At 40.0% G+C, this 16500-nt stretch overlaps 2 protein-coding genes across 2 annotated transcripts in view; one reads left to right on the top strand and one right to left on the bottom strand.

The window, feature by feature from the left end:
* cfap54 (cilia and flagella associated protein 54) overlaps window positions 1–16500 on the top strand; it is a 69702-nt gene that overhangs the window by 48124 nt on the left and 5078 nt on the right. Inside the window, exons 54-66 of the mRNA XM_060903236.1 lie at window positions 1229–1385; window positions 8288–8448; window positions 8565–8711; window positions 8792–8918; window positions 9221–9385; window positions 10507–10615; window positions 10770–10884; window positions 11020–11082; window positions 11174–11300; window positions 11568–11720; window positions 12658–12827; window positions 15540–15641; window positions 15801–15910. Coding sequence (XP_060759219.1) covers window positions 1229–1385; window positions 8288–8448; window positions 8565–8711; window positions 8792–8918; window positions 9221–9385; window positions 10507–10615; window positions 10770–10884; window positions 11020–11082; window positions 11174–11300; window positions 11568–11720; window positions 12658–12827; window positions 15540–15641; window positions 15801–15910 — 1706 coding nt within the window. The remainder of the gene's footprint in view (window positions 1–1228; window positions 1386–8287; window positions 8449–8564; window positions 8712–8791; window positions 8919–9220; window positions 9386–10506; window positions 10616–10769; window positions 10885–11019; window positions 11083–11173; window positions 11301–11567; window positions 11721–12657; window positions 12828–15539; window positions 15642–15800; window positions 15911–16500) is intronic.
* The window catches only part of rint1 (RAD50 interactor 1), a 30454-nt gene continuing 27367 nt past the window's right edge, over window positions 13414–16500 (bottom strand). Inside the window, exon 14 of the transcript XR_009651012.1 lies at window positions 13414–13663. The gene's annotated coding sequence lies outside the window, so the exon portion shown is untranslated. The remainder of the gene's footprint in view (window positions 13664–16500) is intronic.

Below are 16500 nucleotides of genomic sequence, written 5' to 3'. Positions count from 1 at the left end.
TGCCAACTTTGCCGTCGATTTTAACTCTCAAAAATATATATATTTTTAATTCCCATTTATGCAGCATACAAGAGTCAAGGATAGAGATACTATCCACTCAGAAATTTATTTAAAAATAAAGGTTCTGTGTATCTCCGTTAAATGGCTGAGAGAGTGTTTGGTGTAAACCTCGCTCGAACATTTAATGATAATTGTTTTTGCAATTTTCAGACCTGGTCTTTACCAAATTAGTATTTTGATATATAGGGAGGGAAAGTAATCTCATTGCCCCCTACTGGATGCGTTCCAACCTCTATGGCAAAATGAATGGGAATATCTTTTCAAAAAATTACATTTCGGGTTACACTTCAAAATTAAGACAATGGCTTCCATATGTTGTGCATGTTGGGCAGCTCTATCGAGCCTGGTGATCATACTTTATTTTTTCCACCGATTTGAATTGTTTTGAATGTTTTTTAATAAGCTGATCAAAGACTACACGGACCCGACGTCGCGTATGTGACGTCACCGCAAGTCTAGCGCCTTTCCAAATCTGTACCAGGTAGCGGCCGGCGAGTAGCCCACATCAACATGCCGATTTGTATAGCGTGGTTGGCGGAGTATTTCTGTACCAATAAGAAATGCATCAAGTAAAAAATTTGCAACCATTTGTCTCTGACCGGTGGTTGCAGTCTGGCGCAAAACATAGCATGATCAAAATACACAGATCTTCCCGGTCGTGGGATAGCTAAGCCTACTGCTGATGTAATATGAGCGACTCTGACTAGACAGTTTGGTTGTAGTCCATTTCTGACAGGTTAGGTGCAATTTTGATCTTTTAAAAGACAGCGAAATTTCACCTGATACTTTCACAGTTAGTAGATAATCCCAACATATACAACATATTTTTGGGGAGTGTACAAGTTCCACGTCATAACTTCGTGGGATTTTTTTAAAAATCGGGTCTATGGGATTTTCAATACTGTAGTATGGCTCTCGGCTTAGGAACGCTACCACTAGGATCGCTGTGTTTCACTTTCCCTCCCTATTGAATTTATTGTTACATTTGCCGTTTTAGAGTTTTTGTCAACCAAATACTTACTGTTTTCTTTTCTTTTTTAACTACAAGGATGCGTTCCTCACAACCTGACACTAACCTGACAGTCCTCATACAGCAGTGTTGCCATTTCAGACTTTTTAAGGAAAAGTCTAACTTGCTCATAATGTTTTTTTGGTTGTTCCTGTATAGCTGTGTGAGCCGGAGGCAGATACCAGGCCTCAGCTAGAGGACATGCCTGCTAAAGTTGAAGCTGTAGAGCGCATGGGTCGCTCACTATGGCTCCGCTGCATGTTGGCTGTGGTCCAGAGCCTCACTGCTCACATTCCTGGCACTGTCATCTACCCAGGTCAGCAGGAAATCTCAAAATATTTACCATTATATGATGGCCAAATGTTATATGAGTGTAGAGTGAACATGCAGTACTGTAATTTTTTAAAGTTTTTTTTTTTTGCAGATTTGATGCCTTAAATATATGATTCTAAATTGATGAAATAAATTTAATAATTGTAAAATCTGTAAAAAGATATTTTAGAAGGATATCTACATTTACATCTTGCTGCTGTCTTTATTCTGCAGCATTTTTGGACTGCATTTGAAGAGACCAAAAATTTTCAGTGTTTGGCTATAGGGCATCATCAAACACAGTTCTGTAGACACTGTGATAAATGTGTTTGAGGTGATAGACTAGGTCAGAATTGCAAAAACGGGCTTAAATAAGGAGTTGCAGGCATTTGTGAGTAAAAGTTGGCAAACAAACTTTTCTAAAGGTATTTTTTGCGCTGAATCCATTTTTGCTGTTTGCCAAGCTGTATCTCATACGTGGAGCCCAGTAGAGGGCACATTTGCATATAATTTGCATATTTCGAGTATTTCAATATAAAACTCTTCAATGTTGTACAGTATGAAAAAAGTAAAATAGCAGAAAGTTGCATATACCTCTTGGCTAAATAAGTACCAAATTTGGCTTCAATTGGGTGAAAGGAACTCTCAAAAACAGACTTTAGGTAGTGTGTGTGTGGTCCAAATTACCATATTAAATTATAAAATTCGTGGTCTTGAGTTTATAGACTATATAATAGACTATATAAAGGGTAATTCTTTCTGCTGAATCCATTTAGGCAGTCTTTTTATTTGTAACTCAGTAGAGTGGCAGTCTCATAGGCTAAAAAAATAAACAAATTGCTCAGCTCTGGCTCAAAAATAAAATCTTAAATTGCGACAGAAGATTTATTGGGTACAGAAAACAAACATAGGCTAATATTTAAAATACATAATATTTATCTCAGAATATTTTTGGTGAACACTGAACTTTTTATCCATTTTATATATATATATATATATATATATATATATATATATATATATATATATATATATATATATATATATTTTTTTTTTTTTTTGGTCGTTTTTGCCTTTATGTAGGACATTTAGAGGGCGAGAGGAAATGATTGGGAGAGAGAGATGGGGAAGGATCGGGAAATGACCTTGGGTCAGACTCAATGGTATTGACTGGTCTAGCTTCAAGCTACACACAGCTTCCATAATGATGTTCTTACAATCTGACAGACTTCATGGATGATCTTACCGACAGAAATATTTCAAATGCTACCAGAAATGTTGGCTTATATAGCTCTTTGGATAGAGTTTTATGGTGATGAACTAGGGCTGGGCGATATGGAGGAAAAACATATCTCGATTTCTTCTATATCTCGATATACGATATATATCTCGATATTTTCAAATCCCCCTAAATAAATAAAAAATAAGTAAAACTTCTGCTAGTAGGGACAGAACTGTATCAGTTTTTAAACTGCTGTGGGACAAAACTGTCTGTGCTGCTGCTCCGCAGTAAGATGTTTGCCTACTGCAGCATGGGCGATCGAAGCACGGGCAGTCCGAGTGAAGTCGCTGGAGTAGCCAACCGAAGGCATGCAGTGGAAATATGTGAAAACGCAATCAAGTAAATGCTACTGCACAATATTAAATGCTACTTATCTTTCAACTAACAGTGTTTTGAGGTGTTACAGAGTGATAGGGTGACCAAACCTCTGTAATTCCAAAAAGTAATTTTTTTTCTCGATTAATTCGACATCTCAAAATCCATATCGAGATACTTGTCCATCTCGATACATCTTAAATATCAATATATTGCCCAGCCCTATGATTAGCAATATTTAAACACTATATGGAAATAGAAATGATGGCAAAAAGTGATTTTATTTTGAATTAAAGTTCTTGTGGACAAGTTTGAAGTTAATTTACAAACTCTGATGTGATGGCAACAGTTTCCTTGCATCCTCAATGAAATGACTCAGGAATGTAAGATTTTCTATTTGTCTGCTTGAAATATAGGGATAAAAGAAGACATATTCAGGACAACAATAAGAAATGAAAGTGCAATTGTCCTTGTCACATACAAGTACCATAATTCTCACTACAAATAAACCTCCTAGACTTGATCATTATTGTTGTACATGATGTAAAATAAAAAAAAACAAAACGGAATTTACTGAAATTTTAGAGGTTGTCTTAGATTTTGTGCTCTACAGACTTCCACATAAGAGATACAGCTTGGCAAACAGCAAAAATGGATTCAGCACAAAAAATACTTTTAGAAAAGTTTGTTTGCCAACTTTTACTCAAAAATGCCTGGGGGTGTCACATTATCTGAAAATCGACCTAGTCTATGAAGGTTTAAAGGGGTTGACTCACCCTTCCCAGCATCCTGTTCGTTTTTTTTTTTGTTTGTTTTGAAATCTTGTGATGATTACTCTGCTAGCTTTCTGGGCAGCAAACCCTCTGCAAATTCAGTATTAGTGATCCTTTCAAAATCCATTTCAAACTTTTTCTTCATCTATGTGTCATACATGGAAGATTTGAATAGGATATGCCTGATATTTCTTTCCTTTGTGGCTGTCCGAGAGACGGCCGAGGCAGGTTCTAGTCCATTAGTATTATAACCATACGAAAACAGGATGGATCGGTCGAAAGAATGTAAAATATAACTATGGTACTTTGACAAAATATCTTCAGTTTCACATTACAATTTATTATCTACAGTGGTGCTTGAAAGTTTGTGAACCTTTTAGAATAAAAAGTTTGTGAACCTTTCTCTATTTCTGCATAAATATGACCTAAAACAACATCAGATTTTCACACAAGTCCTAAAAGTAGATAAAGAGAACCCAGTTAAACAAATGAGACAAAAATAGTATACTTGGTCATTTATTTATTGAGGAAAATGATCCAATATTACATATCTGTGAGTGGCAAAAGTATGTGAACCTTTGCTTTCAGTATCTGGTGTGACCCCCTTGTGCAGCAATAACTGCAACTAAACGTTTCCGGTAACTGTTGATCAGTCCTGCACACCGGCTTGGAGGAATTTTAGCCCATTCCTCCATACAGAACAGCTTCAACTCTGGGATGTTGGTGGGTTTCCTCACATGAACTGTTCGCTTCAGGTCCTTCCACAACATTTCGATTGGATTAAGGTCAGGACTTTGACTTGGCCATTCCAAAACATTCACTTTATTCTTCTTTAACCATTCTTTGGTAGAATGACTTGTGTGCTTAGGGTCGTTGTCTTGCTGCATGACCCACCTTCTCTTGAGATTCAGTTCATGGACAGATGTCCTGATATTTTCCTTTAGAATTCGCTGGTATAATTCAGAATTCATTGTTCCATCAATGATGGCAAGCCGTCCTGGCCCAGAAGCAGCAAAACAGGCCCAAACCATGATACTACCACCACCATGTTTCACAGATGGGATAAGGTTCTTATGCTGGAATGCAGTGTTTTCCTTTCTCCAAACATAACACTTCTCATTTAAACCAAAACATTCTATTTTGGTCTCATCTGTCCACAAAACATTTTTCCAATAGCCTTCTGGCTTGTCCACGTGATCTTTAGCAAACTGCAGATGAGCAGCAATGTTCTTTTTGGAGAGCAGTGGCTTTCTCCTTGCAACCCTGCCACGCACACCATTGTTGTTCAGTGTTCTCCTCATGGTGGACTCATGAACATTGGCTAATGTTAATGTGAGAGAGGCCTTCAGTTGCTTAGAAGTTACCCTGGGGTCCTTTGTGACCTCGCCGACTATTGCACGCCTTGCTCTTGGAGTGATCTTTGTTGGTCAGCCACTCCTGGGCAGGGTAACAATGGTCTTGAATTTCCTCCATTTGTACACAATCTGTCTGACTGTGGATTGGTGGAGTCCAAACTCTTTAGAGATGGTTTTGTCACCTTTTCCAGCCTGATGAGTATCAACAATGCTTTTTCTGAGGTCCTCAGAAATCTCCTTTGTTCGTGCCATGATGCACTTCCACAAATGTGTTGTGAAGATCAGATTTTGGCAGATCCCTGTTCTTTAAATAAAACAGGGTGCCCACTCACACCTGATTGTCATCCCATTGATTGAAAACACCTGACTCTAATCTCACCTTCAAATTAACTGCTAATCCTAGAGGTTCACATACTTTTGCCGCTCACAGATATGTAATATTGGATCATTTTCCTCAATAAATAAATGACCAAGTATCATATTTTTGTCTCATTTGTTTAACTGGGTTCTCTTTTATCTACTTTTAGGACTTGTGTGAAAATCTGATGATGTTTTAGGTCAAATTTATGCAGAAATATAGAAAATTCTAAAGGGTTCACAAACTTTCAGGCACCACTGTATGGCTTGAGATATTGCTGGTTTGTTTTTCAAACAGTGGATTATTAATGGATGTGATCATAGCAACTCACTACTTGGCACAGAGGCTTCTGGGAAGGGTGAGCCAGGGTGTTCAAACGGTGCTTGGCAAATTTTTTTCAGTGTTTCATTACTTTGATTGTTACTGTCAGAACATGTGAATATAATTTCCAATTTTGAACAATATAAAGAGCTGTAACCCCTGAGGTGTAGCTACTTGCCAGTAAACTCCAAGTCCTGTCCAGACATTTCTTGCTCTTGTAAGTTTTCTGTTAGTTTCATTGTAGTTGCTGAATAATTAAATTAGTATTCAAATAGTTACAGAATAAGATGCTTTCTGGGCAATAACCATGATAGGGGTATTCAACTAAAATTTGTAAAGGTCCAGTTACGTTAAAAATTCCTTACAAAAGTCCATATAGGCAGCTAATGTCACTGCATGGTGGCAAGAGTTATATTGTAATGTTTAATCATTAGTGGTTAGTTTATACTTATAAGACAGTTACCAAAGTGGTTGTGTTTTGTTTCAGAGTATTGCTACTACTCTCACTTTTACACTAACACCCCTAAGACCAGAAATGGCAAATAAACTAAAAATCTGTGAAAACATCCATATGTGAACTCACGTTTTTAGTCCTGTAGTTAGACTCTGATCTGATGAGCTGCCTTTTGCTAAATTATTAACATAAATGCATGTCATTAGAAAAGCCACAACAGAGGATCTCTGATATAGAAGCTGGTTCATGTTTAGAAGACTGGAGTTGCTTAACTAGTTATTTTCCATATGTTTCTCAGCTCTGCCAGTCGATGACCCCTGGTCTGTTAGCTAATGTGTACAGTAAAAGGTAATAGCAGGAGCAATAGTTTAAAGAAATCTAACTGGCTTCATGTGTTTAGCCCCCACACTCACAAACGTGTAACTGTCGCATAACAGGGGAGAGCAAACGACCTGACCAAACTTGGAGAATACTAAAGTATGGGAGTAAATTATGGTCAAAATGAATGAATGTATTAACTTCTGACAGCTCTAATAGTAATAATCTGGGTGCGATTTGCTGGGGGGGATGGTGGGGATCATCCCCCCCTCTGGTTTTTATCTCTGCTGAAAAAAAATCCTCGGGGACAACCCCGTCAATAAAACAAAGAAACCAAAAAAAAAGTTGACATGACAGGCATGTTGTGACACAGTTTTCTATGGTCTACATTGCACTCACTTTCAAAATGACCTGAAGTGGCAGCTTTGATGTTCATGAACGTCCCCAGCAAATAGATACATTGTAGATAATAACAATATCCAGAGTGTGAACGTGGATTTAGCGCCATGAATCACATCCTTACTGATGAGCGCAACAGAATGAATGTATCCACACTGACAGCCTTCTTTTCCTTGCTGTCAATGGGCCAGACGTGCGTTCCTTCCCTGCTGAGAAATTCGCAGAAATGTGGATTAAAGAAGGGCGAAACGCGGCGGATAGCGCACCGACGGGAAAGCAGAAAAGGCCACATGAACTGCGCCATCAGAGCAAACTGTTCATTTAGCATTCATGTATTTTAGTGATTTTCGAGTCACTGTCCATTTAATCCGGAGGGAGAGAAACATCACAGCAACGCGACAAGCAATGCGAACTTTGTTGTGTGTTAGTGTTCGTGTATTTAGTCAGAGAGATAGGAAGATGAATTTACTATCTCTGATTTAGTGTTCGTTTTTATTTAGTGTTATTCATTTGATATCATCGGATGTTATTGAGCTGTTAGCCTATTGTTACCTTAATTTTGTGACATTTCATGATTAAAAAAAACAAACCAACCATCCCCCCTTCTGGTTTTTTGACAAATCGCACCCTGGTAATAATAATAATAATACAATAATAATATTGTAATATAATATTGTATAATATAATAATAATAATAATAATAATATAATATTGTAATGTAATATAATAATAATATTGTAATAATAATAATACAAATAATGTTATTTGCAGAGCAGTGTTTAGTATGTGGCAGGCGGCACGGTGGTGTAGTGGTTAGCACTGTCGCCTCACAGCAAGAAGGTCCTGGGTTTGAGCCCAGCGGCCGACGAGGGCCTTTCTGTGCGGAGTTTGCATGCTGTCCACATGGGTTTCCTCCGGGTGCTCCGGTTTCCCCCAAAGGCATGCAGATTAGGCCAATTGGTGACTCTAAATTGACTGTGAGAGTGAATGGTTGTTTGTGTGTCAGCCCTGCGATGACCTGGCGACTTGTCCAGGGTGTACCCTGCCTCTCGCCCATAGTCAGCTGGGATAGGCTCCAGCTTGCCTGCGAGCCTGTACAGGATAAGCGGCTACAGATAATGGATGTTTAGTATGTGATACCCACCTTTTTTCCTCTCATTCATAACAATAAACTTCCTAGATATGATCTGGAAAACATGGTTAATTATTTAGTCCCAAAACAGTGGTGCAATAAGTGCAAACACAAGAGTTGCTTCACCACACACTTTTGGCAGGCTTTTGATCTAATTTGGTTGCTCTGAAGCGAGTGCACAAACTGTGTGTGTGTGTAGGTGTGGACAGCAGTGTGGAGGCTGACCGGTTGATGAAACAAGGCCTGGCTGAGGCTGAGGCCTGGGGCGACCCAGACACTCAGGCCCTGCTGCTCCTGCAGGGGGTCATGCTGAACACACACTGTGGTAGAGCGCTGGAGGAGAGCACCTCCATTCTGCAGGCTTGTCACCCATCCACCATATCTTACTGATTTCTGAAAAAACCCTTATGTATAATCATTATACATGCATTTATCTAGTAGTTAAGTGAAATATTTTGTGTGTCTGTATGTTTTAGGAGGTAGTAAGTCTGCTGTCTGGTCGTAGTACCCTTTCTCTGCATTCTGGTCTGTGCCTTGCTAAGGCCACTCTGCTGCTGAGTGAACGGAGGGGCTCAGATGGTCAGCCCTTTTACTTACTCACTCAGAAACTACTGGTGCAGCAGGTCAGCTTTCACTTACTGACCCTTACACAAAGTTCAACATCAGCAGCATCTGGAGTGTCCATTTTTTTCTGTTTTTACAGCTGAATACAATGGAGGAGTGTGTTGTGCAGAAGGCAGGGGGAGGACTTGAGCCTCTCTCCACGCCAGCTTGGAGGAACATTTACCACCCACAGCTCCCTCTACTGGCCAGGACAACCATGTGCTTGGGTCAGCTCTCATTCTCACAAGACCTGAACTGTAGCATTTTTCATTTTTCCTTATTTGTAAATGGTTGCAAATACTATATATGCAAACTGAAGAATGTGTTTAAACAGGAAGTAGTTTAAATGGGGGGGAAAAAAGGTCCTCATGAGGATAGCATGGAGCATTCTTCAAATTCTAGTATGGAATGACACCGGGATCTCCAAGGGCTATACAGAAATATAAATACCAACAGAAATATATTCGAGTACAATTTTTTTACTTTTATAATCCGTCATGCTGATTTCTGGATTGCTCCTGTATTCCAGGTCAGTGTTTGGCCCTGCAGGCCATGGCGAGCTCATCGGAAGGGGATGAACAACACCCAAATCTGTGGTTATTGGCTCAGGAGGAGCTCCATTCTGCACTCATCATCGCACAAGCCTCAGCTAGCAGGGACCCCCAGCTGGAGGCTAATATTCTGTACCTTAAAGGTAAGCACATTCAGATTAGCGCTTGTAAGGAGGGCTATAGACTGTGTTTATGTAAGGAATAAAACAACTGGGTGTGCACTTAAAGGAAAATAATCATTGATGGGGTGGTGTGTTGCAGCCCAGCACAAAGCAAGAGCACATCCTGAAGCATTTGCTCCTCTCACACCACAGTAATTTGCCCATGCTTACATCTTTAATGAATTAAAGAGTGACTTGTTACATTATCTAGTAACGTTATTGTGCAATGTAAGTGAAACAAGTGTGTTCCTGTTATCATAACATTATAACAGCTGTAAACAGTTGTTCCATCACCAGACTCTTTTTTTTTTTTTTTTTTTCCTCGATTGCAAAGTTAACAAGACAAAAAATGCACTTTGCAATGTTACTGAAAAACCACAAAGCCCTCTGTCATTTACTGGGAAAACAGTTTCCCATGTCAGAAACTGTAAAGGAACGCTCTGTTTATTACATTACATTAGTGGCATTTAGCAGACGCTCTTATCCAGAGTGACGTACCGTACAACATACCCAGAGCAACCTGGGGAGTAGTTGGGGGTTAGGTGCCTTGCTCAAGGGCACTTCAGCCATTACTGCTGGTCCAGGGAATTGAACCGGTGACCTTTTGGTCCTAAAGCTGCTTCTCTAACCATTAGGACATGGCTTTCTTATGACTGTTACAAAGTGCTGGTACTGGAGACTCCTTCAAAAAAATAAATAAATTATCCTCTCATCACAAAAACATCACCATATCAACAATTGCACATACAGTCTGGTCCATAAGTATTTGGACAGCAACACAGTTTGTGTAGTTTTACCTGTGGATTTGAAATGAAGCAATCAAGATGTGAATGAAGTGTAGACTTTCAGCTTTAATTCGGTAGGTTTAACAAAAACCATTGCATTAACCATTTAGGAATTACAGCCATTTTTTACATAGACAGCCCCTCCATTTTCGCAGGCTCAAAAGTAATTGTACAACTGACTGATAAGCGGCCCAGTGTGGCCTGTTTCCTTGTTATTATTATTACAAAACTTGTTTCACTGTCCAAATACTTATAAACCCGACTGTGAATGCTATTGTATAAGATTGTCTGTCTTTAATTATGGCGGTGTTCCTGTAGGAACTGTAGGGAGGATCCTGATGTCACAGGGCACACTCAGACATCAGACAGTGGTAGAAAGCTTCCTGGAGAGCATCACACTGGCTCATTCTCGCAGCCACAATCTGCAGTGAGTAATGAGTGTGTGCTATAAAACTTTTGAATTTTATCAGTTGTTAATCAGTACTATTCAGAATGTATTAATGCTCTCCACTGACATAACACGAGCTGCAGTACGTTTTATGTCGTTCTGCACGTGTGTGTTTGTATGTGTTTTCTTTAAGGTTGATCCACATGTGCTATATGGAGATGGCGCTAATATACCTGCAGCAGTGGCAAAATAGCACCACTGACCTTGCAGAACCTCCACCGCCTCTGGAACCTGCTGAATCAAACAAGGTGATGATGATGATGATGATGCAGGAGTTCATCATTGACATGTCTTTGCTTTTGGTCATTAAATTTCAAACTCATGTAAGAAATGCACTATAATATGAGTATTGCAAGTACTGTTTGTATGTTTATTGTTCCTAGTGCTCAGACTGGACTCGGAGTCACTTACTTCTTTTCTGGGTTTGTCTGAGAGCTGCTGCAAAGGTGAGACACCCAACCATGCAACTAACTTTGTTGTAATGATGCCATGTTCGCTTTTATATTTCGGTCTATGATCATTTTGTGTGTTTTATAGACAATGGACGTGCTCACAAATCATGGCCAGTTGTGTGGCATCACTGCAACAACAGTAGGCCCACTTCCTCCTATATCTCTCAAAGCTCTTGCTGATTTTGCCTCCAATGATCTACTCAATCCTTGCGGTAAATGCACATGTTCAATCAGCTTTATAGTCTTCTCTTTACCGTATGTGACATTTCTACACTTCCACAGCTGAGGAACCGTAGATGAACCAGCTGTTGAAAACTGTACGAGTCTGGATCTGCTGTTCATGTGATCATTTATAGAAAAAGATTGTATACACTAAATTCTGACACAACTAAGGAATTGTTTATGACTCATTGCTCCATTTGAAATCTTTATGTATGTGTCACTCGGATGTGTGTGTGTGTGGTTTTCATGATTGTCAGGTGGGATGGAGGAGCCAATGTTAGTTCACCCCAGTTCTGCTCCAGATATGGACATTGAACTGAAAGTCAAGCGATGCTCTGAGATCACCTGGATGCACCTTTCCTGCTACTATACACACCTGCTCAATCTAAGGCACATCTCCATGCAACCAAGTACAGTACAGCAGTCCACATGTCCCACTCTCATGTCTTCAAATTTCTGTTTACTGTAACACCACTGTAAACTGATGATTGTGATCCAGCATCGAGATTTTGATTGATTTTTTACAAAAAGTAAGAGCTTACATACATTGCTTTTTTTTAAGCCCATACAACTACCGTAGGGCGGCACGGTGGTGTAGTGGTTAGCGCTGTCGCCTCACAGCAAGAAGGTCCGGGTTCGAGCCCCGTGGCCGGCGAGGGCCTTTCTGTGTGGAGTTTGCATGTTCTCCCTGTGTCCACGTGGGTTTCCTCCGGGTGCTCCGGTTTCCCCCACAGTCCAAAGACATGCAGGTTAGGTTAACTGGTGACTCTAAATTGACCGTAGGTGTGAATGTGAGTGTGAATGGTTGTGTGTCTATGTCAGCCCTGTGATGACCTGGTGACTTGTCCAGGGTGTACCCTGCCTTTCGCCCGTAGTCAGCTGGGATAGGCTCCAGCTTGCCTGCGACCCTGTAGAAAGATAAAGCGGCTAGAGATAATGAGATGAGATGAGATGAGACAACTACCGTAGGCTTATAGTTCATGGGGACTTTGTTGGTGAAATGCTTTTTGTGGGAGGGTTGGGAGTTCATGATGGTAGCCTAGTGATGACCTTGCCATCGTAAACCTCCTCTGTCAAAGGTCTTCAATAAATAAATACATTGATTGATTATTTACAATTCCAATATCTATCAGCATAGGAGTCACCACAGTCCAGAATTTGTAACCAAATCAATTTTCGCCCCACCATTTACCTAGATTTCAGCATCATCCTTATCGGCTTCTGGGTCTTCAGAGATTTTATTTTTTTCTCAAAATAATCTCACAGTAATTCAGTATGAGTGTTCAGTATATAAGTTGTTTTGGAACACTGTTCGATAGCATGTGTGTGCACATGTGTTTTGTCCAGTTGCAGGGCAGTGTATGGAGGAGTTTATGTCTCCAGCTGGCGATTCGAATTTAACTCTCAGACTCACTCAGTTACACACCTTCTTCAGTGATCACCTAGCAACTTACAAAGAGCAGTGTGTTATACCTGATCCTCCTTCTGCCCTCCTTCTGGAGCCTCAGATTATACAGGTACACACACACACACACACACGAGAGAGGTGTGTGTTTTGTTTTTTATTGTCTAGCTATGTTTGAGGGTGGCACAGTGGTTTGCACTGTCGCTTCACAGCAAGAAGGTCCTGGGTTCGAGCCTAGTGGCCGACGAGGGCCTTTCTGTGTGGACTTTGCATGCTCTCCCCATGTCTGCATGGGCTTCCTCCGGGTGCTCCAGTTTCCCCCACAGTCCAAAGGCATGCAGGTTAGGCTCATTGGTGGCTCTAAATTGACCGTAGGTGTGAATGTGAGTGTGAATGGTTGTCTGTGTCTATGTGTCAGCCCTGTGATGACCTGGCGACTTGTCCCTGCCTCTCACCCATAGTCAGCTGGGATAGGCTCCAGCTTGCCTGCGACCCTGTACAGGATCAGCGGCTACAGATAATGGATGGATGGCTATGCTTGAACAGAGCTTAGTTCTGTCTAATGAACAATATAAAAAGTTTCTTAGAGGACTGCAGCCACCAGGGGGCGCCCTAACAAATGTTAGTCTTTGTGTGTTGTCAAAGTTTTAAAACCTAGTTTTAGTGGGGTGAAAAAGAACACGATCGGCTTAGTTGATAGATTTAGCAATTTTTTAAACCCCTTTAATCTTCAAAAAAGTGACTAACAAGAAATATAGTGAATTTTTTGACAAACCTTAGCTACTTTCCATAGAAGAGTCGATGGTACTCGTCAAAGTTTTTTTTTTTAAATCTTTGTATCTGGAGGATTCAAAAGGTCTATCCACTAGGAAGCAGATTCAGCCTAGTCATCCCTGACTGAAAACATCCTTCTTGTGGTTCATTACACAGACAGGCAGAGGTTGTGTGCTGTGTGAAAGAAAAAAAAAAAGATATTCTGTCGCTTTTAACTTTTATCATTTTACATGTAAATATAGTCAGAATCACAGCACAGCCCTTGTCTTTAAATTATATGCATGGTGATTTTGTCAGACACATACATGTCAACCTTTGGTCAATCAAACCTGTATAACCAACCTCCAAAATCCGTATTTCCCTTATAAAATCCGTATAAGATGCAAATTAAAATAATTTACCTAAAATTTGAATGATAATTAACAATGATATATCCCAGTTACTTTTTATTCAATATTAATAACAATGAACCTTCAGAATGAATACAAAGCTCCAATGTTTGACAAAAACAGTGTTATCAGCATAGTTACGAAGGAAATACTTTGTTGTTTGGAGACAGGTTTCACCGAGCGGCTATTATGCACGAGACTTCATATTAGCCACAAAGTCAGGAAAATCTCATCTCATCTCATTATCTCTAGCCGCTTTATCCTGTTCTACAGGGTCGCAGGCAAGCTGGAGCCTATCCCAGCTGACTACGGGCGAAAGGCGGGGTACACCCTGGACAAGTCGCCAGGTCATCACAGGGCTGACACATAGACACAGACAACCATTCACACTCACATTCACACCTACGGTCAATTTAGAGTCACCAGTTAACCTAACCTGCATGTCTTTGGAAAGTCAGGAAAATCTGTTCGTAAAATTACGTTATAATGACCAAATACAATGAAAAGTATTTTTCCAGTCTCACCTGTGAAAGGTAATCCCATGTGATCTCGTTTGGACGGTAAACCTGTTGGTACAGTTAAACGCAGCACATGAATGAGGCATCTTTATTCTCGGCTACTGTCTAGACGCTATACCAGAGACGGCTGAAGAATCTCCACTTTGCCACATCCAATATAGCGGCGAGGATGACGTACGATTCTACGCAGAAGGTGGCGTCTATGTTTATATGTCTATGACTTCACGGTTGGCGGGATTCTCGCAATGCGGTGTGCGCATGGTCAAAAGTGGAACGAAGTCTCGCTACCACAAGATAACGCGCGATTTCATAAGACTCTCTACTGGCTGTCTGTGGTGTACAGTACGTTTGTAAATGTTATGCGCTCTTTTATCATCGTGGGAATTGATTATAGCTCTAAATAAATATTGAAGTTTTTTTAAAGAATCCGTATAACTTTATTTATACGCCCGTATACCACGTTTATTGAATCAAATCCGTATAAAATATGGACATTCCGTATAGGTTGACATGTATGCAGACAATGTTGCAGTTATAAAATCAGAAATTTAGCAGTACAGAGCAGCAGCTTGAAAATGGCTTTGAAGTGACTGCTGGTTATTATGTCATCTTATGTCAATGAGAACAGCTTTATTTGGAATTCAGCTGTATTAAAACACAGTATATGGCAGCACAGAGAATAGAAGAGAAACAAACAGATGTAAAGCTTTGACACAATGCAAATACGACATGATGAGATCACCAATATACTAATTAGCGCATAATATCATCCATCGACATTTAGCTACTTTTTTTCAAGCAAGCTTTAGCTACTTTCCAATTAAAGTATTTGGCAACACTGGTGATTGGTTGGTTGTATGTTGAATCCATGCTCATAGATGTCTAAATAGTTTTCAAATAACTACATCTGCCTTTCAGTTTATCTAAAATATCCCAGGAACACTGGACACAATGTAGGACCACAACCACATGATGTCACCGATCACACCATTTCCTGTAGTTAATCAAATACAAGCATACAGTGAACTCCAAATTTATTGGCACCCTTGGTAACAATGGGTAGAAAGGTCTTTGCGGTAAATTAGCTTCATCATACACTGACAATATGAACTAAATCTAACCGCTGTTTGTCATCCTCAACAGACGACGTCAGACCTGTATCCATGGGCCACACTGAACACGTACCAGCTCTGCATTCAGTGGCATCGACCCATGCTGGAAAGCAGTGGACAAGCAGCCAAAATGGTACTAGTCTGTAAGCCTTTTCTACAGGAGTATAGTGACTGCATAACCCATATATAGTACAATCCATATGTAATAAATAAAATCAATTCATAAGGCATAACAGGAGGATTATGAAAAACAGCTTAGAAAAAAATTCTGACTCATGCTATTTGTCTATAGATCATGCTGGTCTTTGTGCTGAATAAAGCACCAATATCTGACACTCAGCCCAACATACTGGCTGCTGCTGCTGATATAGAGGCTGGATACAGACTTGTCTCTGCAGACTGGTTAGTTCACAGTCCCCTCCAAAAGTATTGGAACGGCAAGGCCAATTCTTTGGTTTTTGCTATACACTGAAGACATTTGGGTTTGAGATCAAAAGATGGATATGAGATGATGGATCAAAATTTCAGCTTTTTTTTTTTTTTTTTTTAAACAAAAGGTCACTTTTTCAAATGTCACAAATAACCCAAACTTTTGCATTTCTGGTTGCATGCAAAGAAATATTGCTGATAATTAATGTCATTTTATTCAGCTAATTTATTTAACTTATTTTAATTTTATTGTAAAACATACATATTTTAATAATTCTTTTAGTACGATGTCAGCTTTTCACTTTAACCTTGTACATTCCCTGAACAATTTACACCTTTTTGTTTTAAAATCGTGTGTGTGTACTCAGTATATTGTTTTTATTTTGTATATCTTATTAATGGGCGGCACGGTGGTGTAGTGGTTAGCGCTGTCGCCTCACAGCAAGAAGGTCCTGGGTTCGAACCCCGGGTCCGGCGAGGGCCTTTCTGTGTGGAGTTTGCATGTTCTCCCCGTGTCCGCGTGGGTTTCCTCCGGGTGCTCCGGTTTCCCCCACAGTCCAAAG

This window comes from Neoarius graeffei, chromosome 21 (assembly GCF_027579695.1).
Source record: "Neoarius graeffei isolate fNeoGra1 chromosome 21, fNeoGra1.pri, whole genome shotgun sequence".
NCBI lineage: Eukaryota > Metazoa > Chordata > Actinopteri > Siluriformes > Ariidae > Neoarius > Neoarius graeffei.
The sequence above is the reverse complement of the archived record's forward strand: the minus strand, read 5'-3'. Positions and strand labels throughout refer to the sequence as shown.